Source organism: Desarmillaria tabescens, assembly GCF_030435595.1.
Source record: "Desarmillaria tabescens strain CCBAS 213 chromosome Unknown EV420scaffold_12, whole genome shotgun sequence".
Classification (NCBI taxonomy): domain Eukaryota; kingdom Fungi; phylum Basidiomycota; class Agaricomycetes; order Agaricales; family Physalacriaceae; genus Desarmillaria; species Desarmillaria tabescens.
In genome coordinates, this window is record NW_026848311.1 from 1,046,145 (window position 1) to 1,065,556 (window position 19,412).

At 48.9% G+C, this 19,412-nt stretch overlaps 7 protein-coding genes across 7 annotated transcripts; 3 read left to right on the forward strand and 4 right to left on the reverse strand.

The window, feature by feature from the left end:
* Positions 1-294: 294 nt before the first annotated feature.
* Positions 295-1,275, reverse strand: EV420DRAFT_1641266 (uncharacterized protein; the record flags this gene model as incomplete). Its single annotated transcript, XM_060477212.1, has 2 exons — positions 295-1,128; positions 1,192-1,275. The coding sequence occupies 2 exons, from the start codon at positions 1,273-1,275 to the stop codon at positions 295-297; spliced, it is 918 nt and encodes a 305-aa protein (XP_060332771.1).
* A 3,273-nt stretch (positions 1,276-4,548) lies between these two features.
* Positions 4,549-7,441, forward strand: EV420DRAFT_1641267 (uncharacterized protein; the record flags this gene model as incomplete). Its single annotated transcript, XM_060477213.1, has 18 exons — positions 4,549-4,839; positions 4,888-4,951; positions 5,008-5,488; positions 5,539-5,770; positions 5,822-6,006; positions 6,066-6,172; positions 6,227-6,333; positions 6,392-6,450; positions 6,507-6,520; positions 6,569-6,685; positions 6,740-6,810; positions 6,866-6,888; positions 6,946-6,966; positions 7,028-7,044; positions 7,100-7,132; positions 7,185-7,208; positions 7,262-7,319; positions 7,381-7,441. 18 exons carry the CDS (start codon positions 4,549-4,551, stop codon positions 7,439-7,441), a joined length of 1,965 nt encoding a protein of 654 aa, XP_060332772.1.
* Positions 7,442-8,494: 1,053 nt separating this feature from the next.
* Positions 8,495-10,576, forward strand: EV420DRAFT_1641268 (uncharacterized protein; the record flags this gene model as incomplete). Its single annotated transcript, XM_060477214.1, has 3 exons — positions 8,495-8,629; positions 8,679-9,016; positions 9,064-10,576. The coding sequence occupies 3 exons, from the start codon at positions 8,495-8,497 to the stop codon at positions 10,574-10,576; spliced, it is 1,986 nt and encodes a 661-aa protein (XP_060332773.1).
* A 578-nt stretch (positions 10,577-11,154) lies between these two features.
* EV420DRAFT_1478480 (uncharacterized protein) lies at positions 11,155-13,350 on the reverse strand (the record flags this gene model as incomplete). Its single annotated transcript, XM_060469499.1, has 5 exons — positions 11,155-11,235; positions 11,328-11,386; positions 11,451-12,757; positions 12,810-13,057; positions 13,120-13,350. 5 exons carry the CDS (start codon positions 13,348-13,350, stop codon positions 11,155-11,157), a joined length of 1,926 nt encoding a protein of 641 aa, XP_060332774.1.
* Positions 13,351-13,640: 290 nt separating this feature from the next.
* Positions 13,641-14,735, forward strand: EV420DRAFT_229399 (uncharacterized protein). The gene has a single exon (XM_060481310.1). The coding sequence runs from the start codon at positions 13,841-13,843 to the stop codon at positions 14,585-14,587; it is 747 nt and encodes a 248-aa protein (XP_060332775.1). The 5' UTR covers positions 13,641-13,840; the 3' UTR covers positions 14,588-14,735.
* Positions 14,736-15,347: 612 nt separating this feature from the next.
* EV420DRAFT_229265 (uncharacterized protein) lies at positions 15,348-17,365 on the reverse strand. The gene is made up of 7 exons (XM_060481309.1): positions 17,079-17,365; positions 16,779-17,027; positions 16,676-16,727; positions 15,917-16,624; positions 15,831-15,867; positions 15,631-15,782; positions 15,348-15,571 (listed from the first exon to the last, which is right to left on the reverse strand). The coding sequence occupies exons 1-6, from the start codon at positions 17,200-17,202 to the stop codon at positions 15,633-15,635; spliced, it is 1,320 nt and encodes a 439-aa protein (XP_060332776.1). The 5' UTR covers positions 17,203-17,365; the 3' UTR covers positions 15,348-15,571; positions 15,631-15,632.
* Positions 17,366-17,368: 3 nt separating this feature from the next.
* EV420DRAFT_1533950 (DOPA-like domain-containing protein) lies at positions 17,369-18,499 on the reverse strand. The gene is made up of 8 exons (XM_060472779.1): positions 18,382-18,499; positions 18,315-18,328; positions 18,111-18,257; positions 17,971-18,049; positions 17,888-17,918; positions 17,828-17,832; positions 17,674-17,777; positions 17,369-17,620 (listed from the first exon to the last, which is right to left on the reverse strand). Exons 1-8 carry the CDS (start codon positions 18,438-18,440, stop codon positions 17,502-17,504), a joined length of 558 nt encoding a protein of 185 aa, XP_060332777.1. The 5' UTR covers positions 18,441-18,499; the 3' UTR covers positions 17,369-17,501.
* Between the last annotated feature and the right edge of the window lie 913 nt (positions 18,500-19,412).

Below are 19,412 nucleotides of genomic sequence, written 5' to 3' on the forward strand. Positions count from 1 at the left end.
TCTCGTGCTGCCTGGAGCCTTCCGGAAAGAGTTCCGTACGCAGCTAACAGTTCCGCTTCCCTGAAGGCTCAATTCTTGAAGCGGTTTAGTCCGTTGCAAGGGCCGACACCTGCAGGAGATCAAACCAGCTATTCCCGCTAGCCAAATCCGGAACATCCCAAGGCTATCAGACGTTATCAGAGATAATCATTAAAGCAGGTCGTCAGAGCAGAATGTAATACGAAATACAGTGGATGAATAATGCCCAGAAAATACAACGTGCTAATCAGAGAACAGAAAAAAATGCAACGAAGGCTATAGGGATCGTAAGCGACTGAGAATATCCGTATAGTCGGTATCCTCCCACCGCTTCCCGCCCTTCTCTAAATACCACCGCTGGCTATACCGTCGCGGCTGTACAGCTTTGAAAACAGTCCCTTGGAACCACTCATGCTCGTCTAAGTCTTCAGCTGACACGATACCAATGCCCTCATCCTCATCATCCTCCAGAGTGTCCAACTCTTCACTCTCCTCACTCGTACTCACACTATTCGAATCCATCGAACCCGGCGATTTCATCGATCGTGCAAAACACAACTCAGAGTGGGATACGCTGACAATTTCGATATCAAGCTCAGACTGCTTCGACATCGGAGGAAGGAGCTTATTTCCGAGAATAAGCTCATCTGGTATCGTTTCGCCTAGATGGCGCCGGAGTTTTGACAAACGTTTCCGCCGTGCTGTGGTGGGTGTCGGAGCTTGAGGTATGGAGGGTGTGAGGGGTGTTATGCATTGGGAATCTCGGTTGGACGGCTTCAGTGCGTCAGGAGAGGTTAGCACGACCAGCGCAGGCGGTCGATGTATAGGGGATGCGGATGTTAGAAGAAGTGGAGTTTCGGATGTTTCGTTATGTGTTTCGGGCGCGAAAATAGAGCTAGGCGACGAGGGGGTAGGAGGGATGACAGTTATGGAGGGTACAGGAGGACAGGGAGGTAGAGGCCGGGGTGGGAGACGTCGGATCTGGGGAGCGGGCTTTGGTGTGGGTGGTAGTGGTCGTATCGATTTCGTACGCGTGAGGCGCGCGCAGCAAGCATCCTCGTCATCGCATCTCTCGGGAATAGGTGAGAGGGTTGAGCCACCTATGCGGTCCTAGAGCGCCGACAACACGATTCATTATTAGACGCCGGTGAGAAAAGAGAGGGCGAGATTTACCTTGCCTGCCACGCCGATAGCAATAGATAGCCTCGCACAAGGCTTCGCTACTGTACATGGAGATCCAGACGCGTTGCCGACCATGAGCAACAACAATGGAGGAGAACCGCAGGGCGTGGCCCGAAAGACAAGGAAGGGAGGAAACGAAATGCCGTGAAGACTATAGTGACTTATAAGGGTATTCAGTGTGAAATGGTCACGACATGTTGAAGACCTCTTACGCGAGATCCTTTCTCTAGATTCCGATCGTTGCTAAAGTTTCCAAACCCTGCGCACTCCAATTCGAGACAAGCCCAAATATCACAACCTCGGAGGTCCCTCATAGCTTGAAGCTACACTTGCTGCTGCCTAGGCGACTTCAATTTGTTCATTCTCCGTTGGACAGGCTGGCTTGAAGGCGCGAGCAGTGACCCATGTCATAAAATATCATCGAGGTACTTCCGGGGAAAACAAACACGAGGCATCCATCTCCATTCGGTCATGCCGCCCGCGTCACCTAAATATATACGCAGGGAAGTACAAAAACGAGGTCGAACAAGAATCTAGGACTTACAGCATTGCTCTAAGGCCGTTGACAGACTAGTCCTAGCCGATCTTGCAACTCTTGCTTGCGGCCGTGGGGCAGTGCCCGGCTCCTTGGTCCTTGGGCCTTGGCATGTCGAATTGCAGATATCGCAAGCGTAAAATTCAAGACGTCGGAACCCGAAGCGATCATAACGCGAGGACCCGGACTGGAAAAGTTGAAACTCTTCCATCTCTCTGTCGCTGTTACGGGCGTTGATAATGATTGTCTCCAAGGAGAAACGAGTACGCAATGAAGTAGGTCACGGTGTGGAGTGAATTGCAATCAATCCCAATCAACATGAGGCTGAAGGTTGTGATCGTACGATATGCAGCTCTCAAAGAACGCAATGATGCTGAAGAATGAAATTAGTGTTCGTATACAGTATGGACAACGGAAATAGGGAATGTCTCCGCGTCGAAGTCCGACACCAAGTACGAGAATTGTGCGACCCTTTGGATGAGGATTCAGGAAACTATTTGACAAAATTTACACCTCAGACACAGATGCCAACAATGCAACAATGGACCTACATGCACAACTTGTCCCTAGATTCCGTGATCCATGGAAGTTGCACTACACGCATAACCTTCCGAGATATCATCCGCTTCCATGTTTGGGAGGCATAGTGATATGTGATGTATGAAGGTACGCTTCAAAGTTCAATGTACGAGTCGTCGACGATTTCATTAGACCATCAAAGTTTGGAGAAAGTCATAGAGAGAACTCTACACCTCAGAAAAAAGATATGTTAACTTGGATCTTTTAACATATTGCTAACATTGATTACCATGATCCCAACAACACCGCCGATCCTGTACATGTGCTCAAACAGCCGACACTGGAACCTGCCGGGCGCTATTGGGGTAAACAGTCGCCTATGTATGCGAAGTTTGACGAGCCGCTCCGAGGATTTGTGTTAGGCGGCTGAGTGTTAAAGGCCGATGGAACAGGGATACGGGCTAGCATAGCCATCATTGAGCAGGAAAAGATCTACGACAACCGTGATATCGCGAGCCCTTTGTCTTCACCATCAGTTTTTTCTATCACAGCTCCGAGTTTGCCAGATCTGCATGGGAATGTCGGAAGGTTCTATGCAATTGAAACGCGGTTGAGCTGTCCTCGCCATTCATTCACACAGAATATGGATATAGTCAAACACATACTCAGCTTGCCGGCGCGCGAATATTTTCGATAGTGGTCCCGCTGCGGTAATCCCGAGAGCTTCATCATCGCCCAGGATGTCCAGGATGGTTGTGAACGTTTCATGCAGAGATCTGAGTACACTGCGCTCGGGGCCGCCCCGAGTAGGTCAAAAATTCCTGCTACGCTCGTTTTCTCATCGTCTGCCGACATTTTTCAAGCAGCACTGAATGTCAAGATGAAACGATGTGTTTTTTTCTATGTGAAACCGTGACGCACCTCATAGATGCTCGCAGCTGACCAAAGGTACTAATTCAGCATCCTTACGACAGAATGGGCTGATGAAAGGTGGCAATAAATGCAGCAAGGGCAACATTTGACTCGGGTGATGGTGGTGTGTGGCAAGATCTGCGGTCCTGGACCTGATGCAACCATGTGGCCACACTTTGTCCTTCACCATGATGGTCAACAACATCGTCGCGTCCTTTCTCTCGCCGCCAAGGGCACCAACAGGGCTCAAGAAAGCTATCTAGGAACTCAGCACCTGCTCAGTGTCAAGTAAATAGAAACTGCGATGTTTTCCATAGGGCCGAGAGGCGGCAACCGGCCTATGTTTGCCTCAATTTCCGGTCGGCTATTCCGCCTACGACCGTTCCAAGGACTTGGCCTATCTTTTCCTTCAAAGATTCAAGCAATCCTTGGTAGCACGAGGCTAGAAAGCTTGCTTCTCCCGTAAACATTGAAATGCCTGGGTCGATACTGTCACCGTCCTTGTTTCCTTAAGTACCGTCTACTAGCAGTCCCACGGAGGTCAACTGTTCGAGGCGGTTCGGTCACACGGCTATGAGACGGGTTCTGTTTCGTTTGAGGTACTTGAGCCCCATGCATAACTATGTTGCGCTGGAGTCATAGTTCTACTTCGAAATTCGGAGGCTCTCTTTGTTCAGGTTTCTCATTCTGCTCTTCTACTCATACACTCCGACCACGGGAGCGATACCATGCCTCCTACATACAGTGAACCAAACGCATTTGCTGTCGGTCACCTCGGTTTCTCGAAGTGCGTACGTTTATGTAGACTTGCCGATTGCTCCTCGACTGCTAGCCTATAATTGAATGAGGAAGTACGCGATCTTTCTCCTGAACCCAACAGGACGTCTGACGTTTTCATTTAGGTACCATTCCACGAATCTAATTATTTCTATCTCAAGTGAACAGACGCCGATTCATTTTTGTCGAGAAACGAAAATAGGATTCTGATCGCGACACTTGTCAGCCGTCATTTTCTCACGCATCTCTACGTTATTCATGTCGTTTGTCAAACTCACTTACTAAATGTTAGCTGCATTCATAGCTGTGGCACTGGAAAGTCATATTCACGGGATGCGTTTGTCTAGCATTACATCTTTGAAACGCTTCTACGCCAGCGGCACGGAGGTACGAAGCAGAAGCTCGAACTACATCCAGGTTTTGCACACCACCACATGGCTATCCATTGCAAATATACACAGGGCGATTCTTTCAGTAGTAATGTCGAAATCGACCACGCCGGCCTAACTGGACCTCTCACACGAGCCGCGGCATTCAGATAAAGAGCGCGCGAGGCTCGCCTCTCTCTGTTCCTTTCCTCTAGTAAGACATTCTCATTGGGAAACATGTTCTCCCTCAGCATCATCGGCTTTCTTCTGGCATATACTCGTTTCGCAAAGGCCGACCTTTGCGCTGACATCGCAGGAAAGACGTTCGTCCCACCTGCCGCCGCCTTAGCCTGCCTAAGGTCTTTCCCCTTTAACGAGACCTTGCGAGTCAATGTCTTAAACAATGCCGCTCGCGTACTTGACTTCTACACCTTTGAGGAGTATTACTTGAAATCCCCTCCGCCCTTTCAGGAGTCCACGGTTAATATCAGAGAAGCTCTTGCCCGAATGAATGCGACAGCTTACGAGGTAAGCATATATAAAGCTTAGTGGATTCTTTTTCACCGCCTCTTTCAGACCGATTACGATTTTAGCTGGGACCTTTACATGTTCACGACTCGAATGAATGATGGCCACACCCGTAAGCTGGCTGTTTTCCATCATCAGACAGAGTTGCTCACACGAACGTCGCCTCAGGCTGGTTCCCAGATTGTTACAACACGTACCAAAATGTCCTATCGGCACCGGTAATCACGGCTTCCGTGAACGGTCAACAGGGCGTGTACATCGCCCCCGACGCTGTCGAGTTCCTATCCCTGCTAGGCGAAGAGTTCACCTCGTTCTTCGATTCTATTCATTTCAACTGGACACGATTAGCAGGTGCTAAGGTCCTCGCGATCGAAGATAAAGATCCTTATGATTATGTCGATACCATTGCATCGACGGTCTCGGGAAACTTCCTTGATCACGGCGTCCGCGTAAACTCGGTTTTCACAAGTTACAGGATTTCCGGCACCGACTTTTCCCAGCGCCTCGGTGATCTAGCAGGTCCCATCGGTGTAGTCCAAACAGAAGTCAAGTTCAAATTGGTTCCTGTCGGTTCCACTAGTGCGGAGACAGTGACTGTACCGTTTTTGGCAAACTTTTTGGGGGTTCCTTTTACTGATGCACAGTCTTTGTAAGTCGATCTACATTGTGATGCGGAAAGCTGATTTAATTACTTTGTAGCTGGGCCAATAACTGTGCGGCGAACGAGAACACCAATGGTCGTGATAATAAGGGTGTGGCCTCCTTTACAAGTTTGCCCGCAAAGCGCCGTCTCGCCAAGGGTGAGATCATCGACCTTTCGAATTCTAGCGCTGTTGGTTTGCCGCAACAGTTTATGCCCACCCTTCCTCCTGTCAGCGGAAGCACTGGGGTAATCAAGTCATATATCCTACCCGGAAATCATACTGGGGTCGTGCGTGCCACATCACAGCTCCTTTTAATTTTATTCAATCTCTCAAAACAGATGTTCGTCGGTTCGTTCGGCGGCGACTTTGATGCATTCATGTCCGATGTCGTTCAATCCATCAGCGCATTCCAGGAGGCCGGCGTTACCCGCTTACTCCTGGACCTGACCAACAATGGTGGCGGGTTTGTCTGCTTGGGGCAATTCCTCTTCCAATATCTTGCTGGTTCTAGCTTTGGTTATCCGTACGTATCTCGGGTTGTTTCCTCTGGTACGGTTGCTGACGTGGGTTCTGCTTGAATAGCGGCTTTGTATCCACCACTCGCGGTAATATACTCGCACAGAAGGTTCTTGCTTCGGATATTGCGCTGGGAAATGACGACACTATAACCTTTTACACTGCTGATAATTGTATGGTTACTATGTCATCGCCGGATATGCTCTAATGGTCGTTCAACGCTACAGGGGCATTTCTGAACGACACTCAAATGCCAGCCACGTTCAACTATCTGGATCCCGTGGTGAATTTTGTCGTCAATAATGTTTCTGACCCTACCTCTCAGCGTTTCCACGTAAGAGCCATTCGTTTTGCTATGTTTTGGTCTTTTCACTAACCAAAAAATCTTCCAGGATACTTGTGGATTGTCATTCACCCAGCCCATTCCGGAGAATCCTCCCTTTGATCTTGAGTGGGTTTAATTTCCTTGGCTGTCCATCACAGATGCGCTAACCGACACCATTATAGCAACATCGCCATCGGTAAGCCTAAGTTATCTTTGGCTCGCAAGCGCTCTAAGCCGTGAATAGTTGGTAACGGAAATTGCGCCTCTACGTGCGCGATGTTTAGTACGCTCATGAACGAACACTTCCACACCAAGAACGCTGTGTTTGGTGGGAAACCGGGAGAGAATGTGGAGTTCAAAGGTGCGGGGAAAACTTTCCGTGTGTGTACGTCAATTGAACACGAATGCGTATTAGGAATGGCCGGTAACCAGGTGCTGGAATGGGCTGATTTGGATTCGGAGATTAAGACCGCTGACTTGGAGAACGTATGTCTTTTTTATACTGCTTAGCTGGAATGAGTGCTTACTGATGTTGCCCTAGGACCCATTAGCTCCCCCGGATCTGTGAGTCGACCTTTTCTGGGTTTCAACCTTGTTCTCACTGTCATGCGATCGCTCTAGGTTGGTCTCTGGTAACTTCCGGTGAGTTGCACTTTTTCTGAAAGAAAAGATCTCTTTTTAATTTTCATACGCCCGTCATCAGTGTGAACTGGCGAACAGGTGCGATTGGCGCACGGATCTGATCTACTGAAGGCTGATACAGATCTTTATCTAGCATGGAGTTTCTTTGATGAGAATACACCTATTGGTGAGTTCTCCCTTGGATGCTTACGTCCCCTCTTTACGCGTTGTTCTTCTAGCTTATGTATCCGAACTTCCGAGATGTACGTCTAGTCCGAAATACTATGGATGTTCCCGATGCACTAATTTTTACCAGTCCGCTTCCCATACACCTTCGACACGTACAACAACCCCCAGAATCTGTGGATCTTCGCGTATGTGTGGGCTTCCTACGCTCGAAGTGCGGCGTCGCTAATTAATTGATACGATTTACAGGAACAAAGAGCTCTTCCCACCACCTCCTCCTTCGCATCATCATCATCACCATTTCATTTAGAATGTCGAAGATCGCTATTATATTCATCGAGGAGAAATTTCGAAATCATTGTACTGATATTAAGAAGAATAATGAAGGTTACAAATTCATGATCACCAACCGGTTCATCATCAGGAGTATTCAAGACTGTAGGTCTGATGTGCAGCTTTGGTGGTCTCATTATCTGGTATGTTCAGGTATACTCTACTTTCCAGATATCAACTCTGAGTGTTGGCATTATCCGGTACTTCCTAACCTTTCTTGCAAATGGTTCAATGCCGTTTGGATCTTTCGGAGCCAAATCGAGCGGCGCAGCGTAAGCTCTACTCCGAAATGGAATGTGCTCGGACCTGCACATGGCTACATCAGATAAAATAACACCGACGACCAGCTATTGCTTGACAGGATCTATTAGCTGTACTTTCATAGATCGTCGCAGCAGGTACACATGGAATCGTGTTCTTCCAAGGTTCCTCGAAATTGGAAATCGATATGCACATCCGCCCTTGTGGTGTTTTGGGAATGACGATGTACACTGCATCGTGAGACACTACTGCTCCAATTGAGCCACTACACGTCGGATTCAGATCCGTGTCGGACCAATATGCTCTAGCTTCCAAATATTCATTTTCTCTTTGGATTGGTGTGCAGCTCCTGGACATTTATTAGAGGATAATGAAAGACTGCTACATGGACCATTAGACTTACAAGCATGATATCGCGTCAAGTTATCGCTGACACATTTGAAATGACCGCGCCGGCGCTGGTATATGTAACTTCCGCTGGTGGCCGGGTATAATAAGCGTCACCGTTGCATCCATCTGCGCCCGTATTATTCCTGGGAACTCGAACTCCTTGCCTTTGATTTCTCACCACTGCAGGGCTTGTTCCAGCCGAACCGAATTTTTCGTACTTCTTGGCAGAATAGGCCGACAAGCCAAATAAGGCGTGTAGCCCCTGGACCCTGACAGGCTCTGCCTGCTACCGCCATTTTCTTTTCACCAAGGCTTTATGGTTTCTTATCATGACCATTCACGATTTTCTCTTCACTCAGTAATCTCGATATCGTTCAAAATGATATTCTTCACTGTGATATCTTGTCTAGTATCCGTGGTCGGGGGTCTCCCACTTAGCGACGGCAATGGGCAGGCGATAGCGAGGAGAAGGGAAGGAGACGACAGTAATGCAGGCAGCTCTATCGAGATTTGGGTGCGTTGCTCTGTATATCCACTTGGAATTCTTTTCTGACCTTGTGAAGGTGCCCATCGTGGTCGTGGTCGTCCTGCTCACTGCAGGCATATGCCTTTGCTGGTTCCGGAAATCTATCAGAGGACGACTCAGTGGTATTACAGGCCTTACAAGCCTCACGTCAGGTTCAGGCTCGTCGACGACCGCCCTACCGGCAGCTAATGGAGGTGTACGCGAGTTGACCGCAGAGCAGCTTGCTGGTACTACCGAAAGTGCTACCTCTAATCCTCCGTCCGCGACTCGGACTAGACGAGCTAGACGGCCACGTAGAACACCATCCCAGATATCGACGACATCTTTGCCTGCATATAACAAGGAGCCTGGGGATCAGGAGCTGGTCATTTTCCGGTGAGTTCATACACGATCATACAAAGACTTTGTTAATCTTTTTGTAGCGGTCCTGCCGATATGGAAGACGTTCCATTACCTGTCACGGCCACCGTTGAAATGCCTCCGGTAGACGAGGACGGAGAGACGTCAATGCATTCAAGGAATCAGTCTGATGGATATTCTCCCATGCCGGATTCACCAAACGACATGCCTCTTCTCCAAGAAGATTCTCCTTCCACGCCTGATCTTCAGCCTCCAGGCGAAGGCATGCCAATCAGACGGAGCCTGGATTCCGAATCTTCCTTGATGCGTTCAACTTCACGGGATCAGGAACCTGACCCACGCGGCGCAGCACCGGCGTATTTCGAGGTTGCGGTAGTGGACCTAAGCCAGGATGATCACTCTTCCTTGCCTAGACCGTCTTCGTCTGTTGAGGTGACACCACCGTCGCCGGAGGCCCCCGCGACACCGCCCCCAAGGCGCACGTTCCGCTCTATACTTGGTGCCTTAGGGTCGGGAAATGCTCGCTCAGCAGGGGGTGTAGTCAGTCATTCTCGCACAGGATCGAATGGTTCAGGCCCGTACAGCCGCCCGTCAACGTCCATGTCCTATAGAGGTCACCGTCCGTCGCAATCAAGCACAGGCTCTCTTCTATCCATGCACAATCCTCTGGCCAGGAAAAAATCCACCACGACACTCAATTCGCAACATCTGACGTCACCTTCCATGATCTCACTCAACTCTATCTCTTCCCCACTTTCGCACACGCTTGTTCGCACGGAGTTTACCTACCCCAAGTCTGGTCCTACACCAGAGCAGCTGAAACTCATCTCTTCGAGAGAGTCGGTGGCCCGGTTTGGTGTTCCGTACGGCGAAGAGGCAGTGAGATGGGCGAGCACTTCCAGGCTGGCTCTCTCATCACCTACTCCAGAAGATGACGTTCCACCGCCGGAGTTCGACTTTGTACCATCTAGTTCACGACCAAGAGCAGATACTGGAGAGAGCAGTAACTCTCCAGCTGTTCCCTCTCCGCTCTCAAACAACGTAGAGACCTCAAATGAGGAAGCACCGTCAGATACGCCGACGTCTACCTCTCCGTTCTCAGATCCCTCGAGCTCAAGACCTTCAACTGCACAAGAACCTTCTCCCAGTTCACACGCGCCTGCTGAGGAAACCCCAACAACAACAACCTCGTCAACTGCACCAGATCCTTCTCCTGCACATCTTGAAGAACCTTTAAGCCCATCCCTACCTGCCCCAGACAGTTCTAAACCTGTGGAACCCGTGCCTGTCTCACCAGCACACCCCTCGAACTCGTCCGGTCCCAGCTCATTTGTTGCTCCTGCCTCGATGAAGTCAAAACTGTCAACTATCAGCATCGGCTCGCGTCCTCCTATTGCCGCATCCCTACGATCCGCTTCGCGTGCAAGTTCCATCGGGACATTTGCTACAGCTTTGGAATCTATGGGGAATACATCTTCGGATGATGACTACGACGAAGCTGAGGAGGAACCAGGGACACCGAGGATGGCTCCCCAACATATATTGGAAAACACCGACACTACAGTTCAAGCGTAGGTTTGTATATATTCGGGAGCCGGTTCTCAAATGCTCATCTTATCCCCTGTTCACGGATTCCATAACTATCTCAATCTAACGTTCCCATATCCACGATATACTTACCACGTTTCATCTGCGTACCGCAGGAGGCCCATTCACGGTTGTACATTATTTACTAGTAGAAAAATCTATCGGGACTTATTTCTCAAATGATCTTGTATGCGCCTTTTTTTACTTAGAAGAGGGGTCCAGGGATTAATCTGATAAGAAAGGAAATGCCCAGAAAGTTACCAAGTTAAATCTAGTTCGCGCCGCCATCATTAGTAGTAGTCAGAGTCGCACTTCTGGTCCCTCCTTTCTTTCCTTCTTCCACCTTCTCATTCGGAAAGCGTGCTCGTAACGAACCCCGCCATCATGACTATACAAGGATTTTTCCCTTCGCTGATCACTCTGTCAGCCTAGCATACTACAAAGGTGTCTATCTCACGGTCACTTCCCAAAGAGTGTCCTCCGTTTTTTCGAAAGCGTGCCGAGACGCGTAGGATTGTTCGAATAGTACCCACTCTGATCTTTGGATTCGGCAACCACCTGAAAAGTCAGCTTTGTAGGTCTCTGTTGATGCTCATTGCAGAGGCCAGCCAAATGTCCAGACCTTCAAGTAGAGGATAATTGCTTCTCTGACGCAAGGCATTTCATTAATATGTATGATGCCCGGAAAATTCAGTGGGACTTACAGTGGAGGTTATCCATTTCATTGTGCTTGACACACCTTCCTACCGCAGAGGCCAACATCGCTTTTCTTATTGGGTGTAACCTGGGCCAAATCTTCTGCCGTCATTGTGCACAGGTTTCTGCTGCTTCTATTGAATTATTCTAACACCTTCCCACTAACTATCGGACCTCATACCCTCCGCCAAGCTCCGCGGATCCACAATCCAAATGGCTGCATCAGGACTCTCCACCGACTCTTCCTCGACAGCGCTACTATCAGCGGCAGCGGCTGCCTTCCTCCGCACCTCCATCTCCTTCAGAATAGCCCTCACGCTGGTCCTGTTAGCGGTTAACGTCGTCCATCCCAACCGTGCACCCCAGAGCATACTTTGCACCGTATGCGCCGTCAGTCGCGGGTTGGCTTTAGTGATTACGGCCCTTGAACTAGTCCGGGCGGAGGTGTTCTCGAGAGAGAGGATGTCTAGGCAAGTATTTTGGAGGGCTTGGAAGAAGGATGGGACAGGCGTCGTTGGCATGAGCGGTGCTCCGTCCTCTGGGTATAGGCGTACAGGGAGTATGGGAATGAACGCCTTGGCATAACGAGAAGACTGCCAATACAGGTCTTCCGCATCCGTCGTAGCAGGATCGAGAAACAGTGCCTGCGCGCGCCGTTTCTCGTTCGGACCCCCAATTTTGGATACTATACGCAGGCAACGCTCCTTTGCCTCATCCGTTGTCCAAAACTCCACATACTCTTCCGACAGTCGATCGCTAAACTCTTGGATCATGCCTTTGACCATCTCCTGCAACACTTGATTGGTTAAAGCCCGGGAATGTTTGGCGAGGTCACTGGAGGATGACATGGACAGTTCATCTAACCCGTCTTCGATAGCCGAGACGTCCTTTTTCTTTTTCCATTCCCTGACCCGCGGCGGAGGAATGAAACGTGTATTGGCTTCGTCTACAGACTGAGGAAGGCTCGCGTGTGTAAGATCCGACACAAGAGCGATGAGGACGGAGAGATCAAGATTAATGCGTCGCGTCGGTTTCAGAGTCAGAGGTACGGGGGCGGGTGGAGGCGGTTTAATAACTATGGGAACCTCATCATCCTGTCTCTCTCTCAAGGCAACATCTATTCCCATGTCTTGAAGGCATTGTATTGTCTGGGCTATCCGGGGGTCGATGGGGTCGCCGTCCTCGCTCGTCTCGGACGGGTCAAGACGGGTCAGCCGCAAAGTTACTCGGGGAGTAATTCGCTTGGTTCCATCGACAGAGGCTACTTCGTATGTGTTAGCTTTGGCAGCTTCCACTAGTGCGCGACCCATTCGTAATACAGAGTTGTCGAATTCAGTTTGGGCAAGCGTCCGAGACGACCGATGGATCCCATTCGTAATCTCTTCTTCGTCAGATACGTCTTCTTCATCGGACGAGTCAGTCAAGTACGAGTCTATTTCCCGAAATTCAGCTAGGATTCGAGAGTTCTTGATTCTAGGACACTTTTAACATCGATTGATTGGGATGCAAGGGATGGAAAACTGACGTGTTTACCCGAATCCAACAACGTCCGTGGTCCGCTACAACGTCAACTTTAGTTCCAGAAGGCTTTTGACCACCTGCCTTCCTAGACTCCCGCGGTACTGGCGTGGAAGGCGGCAGTGTCGAGGAAAACGACTTGAAAACCGCCACTACTCTGGGAGGTGCACAAAGTACTTCGTTCCAAACCGCTATGAGGTAAGGCGCATTCGTCGACAAGGGCGGTAAATTGGCGGACTTGGGATCCTCAAGGAACTACTGAAGTAACATGGTAAGGTGAGGAACAACACGATCCCTGGACACAAATGATCCCTTACCTTATCCAACACATCTAAATCGATTTTAATGGTGTCCTTGAGCCTTCTGAGGCCTGGGATGTGATCTTGTTGCAGCCATTGTGCGTCATCGGGAGCATCGTTGAGATCCAACGATGAGTCTAGTATTGGAGGCCTCCTGGTTGGCGGCTGAAAATGGGAAATCGAATCATGGATCGTTTGCAATCTGGTGCGGAGGACACGTAGAGTTGGGTGGCTGTTGCCGTTCTCCATGATGATGGTGAGAGAAAAAATAAAGACGGTTATGTGCACTTGTTTGATGGCACACAGCCACAGTCGAGCATCGGTCCCCGACTCTACCATCCCCTAGCGCCGTTCAGCCTGGAAGTTACTTGATGACCTCGCAATCTTGGGCGGCAGCTTGATACTTCATTTCGAGTGCAGCCAATATGGAAGTCGCCGTCATGCTGTCTAGTATCTACGTCACCCTCGACTGATACATTCCAGTGCAAAATAGAATTTAAGGATCCGGTCCGATGCGCCTAGTACTACCTAGGACCTATTGCGGTGCCGGTCTACTCCAATGGTTTCCTACGGTGTCTCTGGAACTTATCCTTTGCAAGTCGCCGACTTGCGCAGGCTATGGTCGGGGATTAAATGTTTTGGCTTAGATGAGGTGAATCAGGCCCTGATCGACGATCGAAAAGGAGTGGCACATCCGTTATAAAGGCATGGCCCCCTACAGTATCCTGCTCCGTTATCCATGTCGTTATCACATCAAACGACACTCCCAGTCGAAATACTTGGCCAAATCATTGCAGAGGCATGGGCATTACCCCTTAACCCCCTTCAGCGACTCCAAATGGCGACATCGCCCCTCCTCGTCAGCAAATCGTTCGCTTGGGAGTTCACTCGAGTATTCTGCACCGACATCCACATCCTCACCCCCTCTCACCTTAACCACATCCTCCGCTTCATCTTGCCACGGCTAACCCTAGCCTTTCGGTCTACTGATTCACCATTCTCACCGTCAGAATTTTGCCGGTCCATCTCCTTTCTTCTCGAAGTTGATCCCTACCGTGGCAACTCGTTACCTCACCCCGCGTGGAATAATATCTGCTACATCATGCCACTGTTATCAGAACACTTTCCCAACGCTCAACGGGTGTTGGTGAACTACCACAATTGGTGGTGTAGTGACCCCGACTTCACGTATCTCTGGCTACCCGAACAAGTAGCAGAGCTGAATGTCGTATTCACCTATAGCCTTCCGTTCTGCAGAGCGCGGCTTAACGAAGATACTGCCCTGGTTGAAGATCCGTCCTTCGCTTTGCCCGGGGTTAAGAAGCTGACGGTTGTGGGCGGAAACCGGTCATTCGTGAGCCAGCTGGTCAGTGCGTGTCATCATGCGAAATCCGTCACGACCGATACGTATAAGAAGCCTATTGTGCCGATTGTTCAGGAGACGGTAGCGTCGAGGCCCAAAAAACAGTTGAAGTCCTATATATAAGCCACAATACCTCGTGTACGTTATGTGCTACTTGATATAATCATCGATCTCACCGGATAATCACAAAATAGAACAAATTTCCAGCTCTAAATTGTAGAGGTATGTTAATCAATCATAAAGCACAGTAAGAATAACTGACGCGGAGTTCCATAGATTCTAGGAATTGTTATACAGTACCGCAAACGGACGATGGTCCAACTGTCTGACTTATACCCTAAAATTATCGCAGTCTCAATGAGCATCACTACAAACTTCAAAGTATCGTAGCAACTCACCAATGGACTAGCCAACTCCATGCTACTATCAATGTCAGAAATATCATCATCAGAACAGAGATTACTTATTCACCTATCCGCTCGTTATTCCTTGTCAAACGATAAATACAACCGGGACAGAAGCGATTCCAAATACACCTGAAGCCTCCCGTCAACAGGTCTACGCAGTGACGGTACATCAGCCAAAAGGTCGTGTGATCGCGTACCAGAACATACGAGCCAACAGTATTTGGAGACTGTTCGCCCATGATTCTCTTCATGAAAGGTACTACTAGTCAACGCCCCGATGTCAGAAATCTGCTGGGCTTAGTCAGGTATGTCGGCCACTCAGTTGGGATGTGAGCAAGTACAGGGCCCGGTTAACGTTGCAATCGGTCTAGGAAGGAATTTGTCAGATCGGTTCCGATGTTAAAGAAGGAAAACCATGTCAACACGAGACATCGTCATCGAAATGTTCTGCGACCTTGTACTATCAGAACTCACTGAATCAAGGTCGGATCCGCAGAAAGTTTAAAAACTTGAACGTCTGGGTGCTTGCTATATTATGTCGACTAAATCGATTCTAACAAGAGTTCAAAGAAAGCTATGCATTATTGAGTGAGGTGAACATAGGGAAAACTATATGAAAAGGTCAGCACAGCGCGATCTGATTTCAACGTAGGTGTGTCAACGACAGTATGAGATATATGGTAAACCGGTATCGGATTAGCTGAGCAGCGCTGTAATAAGTATGGCAGTAGCATAAATGGATTAAGCGAACTAGCTCACAATCAGGGCTCTTCGGGATTTGGGTCAGGCTGGGAGGACACGAGGTCCCACTGACGGAGATCTAAACCTTCAAAGGGCCTGTCCACGATACGGCTAGTTTCGGTTTCCTTGTCTATAATTCGTCGGTAAAAAAACCCAAGCGTATCCTTCATCTAGAGTGGCTTAAGTATCAGCGATGCATCAGATAATTCGGAACTCACGACGACATAAAGACCCAGTCCGACTGTATTGCGAATCCTATAAAACCTTATTAGACGCGCGAGGAGCGCGAAACCGTGTGACGTACCATACAGCGTCCATCTCGGTCCATGCCCAGGTAGTAAATTTGGTCCAATAACGGGCATCATTCAAGACTAGATACCGCATCTCGCCAGTCAGATACTCCAGAGGTAAGGATACACCAACGACTGCGACTGCGGCCTTGATACCCAGACAGAAACGAAAGAAAGGGACATGGCCCGCAAAAGTATACAAAAGGCGTCCCATTCCTTGGGATATGACAGGCAAAAGCAGCATCTCCAAAGTGGTGAAATCCACCTCCCAGTCCAGTTGAATGTATGCCCCCCAACCTTCTCTATCTCTGAGATGGCGAATCCAGTGCCAAAAGTGCCGCGCGCCACTGAAGATAGAACACAAAAGGTCGGGGCGCGTTGGAAGGCCAAGGACGCGACTGCGGAAACAATCATATACGAAGCTAGTCGCGTAAATGAGGCACCCAAATTGTGCACGAGTGGGAGGCCAAGTAATCATGGAAGACGGAGGAGAGTTGGAGGGAAAGGGGAAGAGACCTGGGCCGCTGGAGGATTGAAGAGCATTTGTCATAAGCCGCTCGCGTACGGCAAGTGGTGGCTGTGAGGGCCATGTGAACAAGGCCATGAATAGGAAGTGACGGTATCGAGAGGGCTCTCGGGAAAGTATGTAGATCAGAGGGATTGCGAGGCGGCGCGCTACCGACCAATTAGACATGTTGTCAGTCAACAAGAGATTGAAAAGACTAGGAAGAGGGTCTTAGGAGGCTAGTTCAGTTGGCTACTAAGGCACGTACGTCTTTCCGAATAAACGCTTGAAGATGTAGATACGACCTTTTTTCATAACGTCTGTATGAAGGTTGTTAATATAAGAAGAAGATATAGGACGATTAGACTTACAGCTCCATGCCAACCACGACACCTTGCCAAAGGCCACTACGGCGACTACATGTATGGCAGTATTCAATGTTTCTTGCCCCGACCGAAGCAGCTGCAAAGGAAGTATCATGCTCTCCGTGGTCTCATACACGAACTTGCACTTAGGACACGCAGGTGGTTTCATGGGAAGCCGGTCGATCATGACGAGCAAACAACGTTGGTGTGCTACGACATTACAATCACAAGGATGCACCCATGCGTCATTGGGTCCTGAGGGTGGTGAGTAAGATAAACACTTTTCTCGCTGAACCGTGCGCCTACCCTTTGCTTGACGACAGAGGTAGCATTGGCCGGTCCAGGTTATGTCAGATAGACCACACCATGCAAAAGAAGGCATACAGACTTTGAGCTTGGCTGTTAGGATCACGGCAGAGTTTGCATCCATTCTTATACTATGGTGTTCGAGGTATTGGAAGAAGCCTCTCAGGACTTCTTATATAGCCTCTCGTTCTGCTCTAGACTTCAACCTTGACTTGCTCGGACCGAGTCATGAGCAAGACGCGTAGTGGATCGGCTTCAAATTTCTGCACGCGTTGGCGTATTGACAACGGTGACTGCCTTGACATACTGTGGCGTGAACGACGTTGCCGTCGCGGCTTTATCTGCAGTCGCATTTTCTCCGCAAGATCTCTTTATTTCCGAAGTTCGGTTTGCTTGGATACACACCTGTACAGATCAATAATACTACCAGATAGGTGGTCTAGCCGCTAGCTTCTCCTTGCTCAGAAGATGCGTGACATTGGCTCCAATTTTCTTTCGTTGTTCCATTGTAAGAGGAGGGACATTTGAAGAGTATCCCATTCCTGACAAAGGGCTGATTCAGGACGGATCAAATAGAGAGAACGGATCAACGAACTGAGGCTCGGATATTGCAAGGGTACTGAACTCGCTTTTTCAGGAAGAGCAGACAAATCCAACGGGAATGGCGGGCCAATCCAAGCATTGCGGTGTTCGTGATCCCTAAGAAATATGAGTCATGGCTGTCATGCTATTACGCACGGATGACGAACTCTCGCTATTAGGATCAATCAGAATTTGATTATACAAAATATCAAGGACAGAATCCAAACCTCATCTAAAGTCAAGGGGTGCACAAGAACACTATTAGCGGCCTTGAGCATGACGATCACGTAAATCAGCTATCAAAAGACACCTTAACTGTCCGTGATTCAGCGCAATGAACGAGAATACAGAAGAGAAGCTCTCCCCGGGGACCCAAATTTCGTAGGAACCTTAGACAAGAAGCATGAACTAAATATGCCCCAAGAAATAAAACACGAAATGGCGACTTACCCACCGGATGGGGTCCAATAGGCTCTGTATTGACACGGAACAGTGGCACGGCCACGAAAGCTCCATCACGGCAAAGTCTCAAGACGGCATCACGCAGCTCCAGCGCAGCATGATGCTCACTGGCATTCTTCTGTCGAAAATAAATGTCTGTGGAAGGCCGACCGTATTTTTGAGTGTTTATTAACGTTTATTATTTGGACCCACGAAAATGCCATTCTCTTTGGCTCGGGTATGAGTAAGAGAAAGACATAACTTTAAACAAGCATTTTACCTCACTTCGTTTGCCACTACTATAGAGACATCAGTTTCAGGTTTGGTCGTCATCGTCATCGTCGTGCGGTCCAAGAGATGGTGGTAAGTAGATAAGAGGCGATTTCCTTTTATGTAGTGTGACCCGTGCCTTACATGCTTCTGCACCAAGTGTGCCCTTCACGACAAGTCAATTGGTGAAGATGAACCAGAAAGTGGAAGCCAGCAATTTTTTCTATACTTAAGAAGAAAAACCGTATTCACGCGATTTTCTGCGTGGCTATCGAAATAACAACTCATACCATATCTATGAGAAGTTTTCAAGAAGGGCCTGTAAAGTCGTTCAAGTTAGACGCAATTGCGTTGGTACTTTTGCCGCCACATTAAGTACTTGAAGGGTCCCTGGATTCCGAAGTGGTAGCAAGATTTTAGGACTGAAGACTTAAGGACGAAGGGTTGGAATTCGGACCGACCACCCTGTCTCATGATCGGCCTACACGAGACGAGAGAAAGCGCGTTCATGTCATTCAGGCAAGCTGCAGTACACTCTTTTGTTTCATATTTCATATGGCCAGTCTTGTCGTCTGATGCTCGAGCTATGCCGGGAGCGCACCAACCACATCCAATTTAAGTTACAATGTTCCACGACAGCATGGTAGGTCTGATCCTGTGCGTCGTCTGGACTTGTTTTTGGGGAGCAGCTTCATTTCTCAATTGGCTACCAGTCCACCAGCATCTACTGACCGTAATATTTTACTCGATAGGCAAAAAGCATTGTCTGACCAACTTGAAGACGAGATATGGCCGATGAGAGTCACGAATTCGAAGAGATGGATACTAATGGTGACGTCGCAAATTGTTGTCACGACAATGTTCATTGCGGTGATGGGAGTAACGAAAAAGGCCTCCCATGAAATTGGCATGGAAATTCAAGTATCCTGGACGGGTCAAAGGAATCCCACGGCGTCTGAAAGAACTACCCCCTCGTAACCTTGACAGACAAACGTTCCAAAGATTCATGCTTAAGTCAAGAACACGCGCATGCGTTCCCAG

What these genes read in the sequence shown, in the direction of transcription:
- EV420DRAFT_1533950 (XM_060472779.1), bottom strand. Translation starts at nt 18,440, where the DNA reads ATGACGATGACGACCAAACCTGAAACTGATGTCTCTATAGTAGTGGCA. An exon ending in TATTGGACCCCATCCGGTGG is followed by an intron (nt 18,050 to 18,110) that starts GTAAGTCGCCAT and finishes TTCTTGTCTAAG; the next exon opens with GTTCCTACGAAATTTGGGTC. An exon ending in CTTGCAATATCCGAGCCTCA is followed by an intron (nt 17,621 to 17,673) that starts GTTCGTTGATCC and finishes GCCCTTTGTCAG; the next exon opens with GAATGGGATACTCTTCAAAT.
- EV420DRAFT_229399 (XM_060481310.1), top strand. Translation starts at nt 13,841, where the DNA reads ATGTCGTTATCACATCAAACGACACTCCCAGTCGAAATACTTGGCCAA.
- EV420DRAFT_229265 (XM_060481309.1), bottom strand. Translation starts at nt 17,202, where the DNA reads ATGGATGCAAACTCTGCCGTGATCCTAACAGCCAAGCTCAAAGTCTGT. An exon ending in AAGCGTTTATTCGGAAAGAC is followed by an intron (nt 16,625 to 16,675) that starts GTACGTGCCTTA and finishes CCCTCTTCCTAG; the next exon opens with TCTTTTCAATCTCTTGTTGA. An exon ending in GACTGGGTCTTTATGTCGTC is followed by an intron (nt 15,783 to 15,830) that starts GTGAGTTCCGAA and finishes AAGCCACTCTAG; the next exon opens with ATGAAGGATACGCTTGGGTT.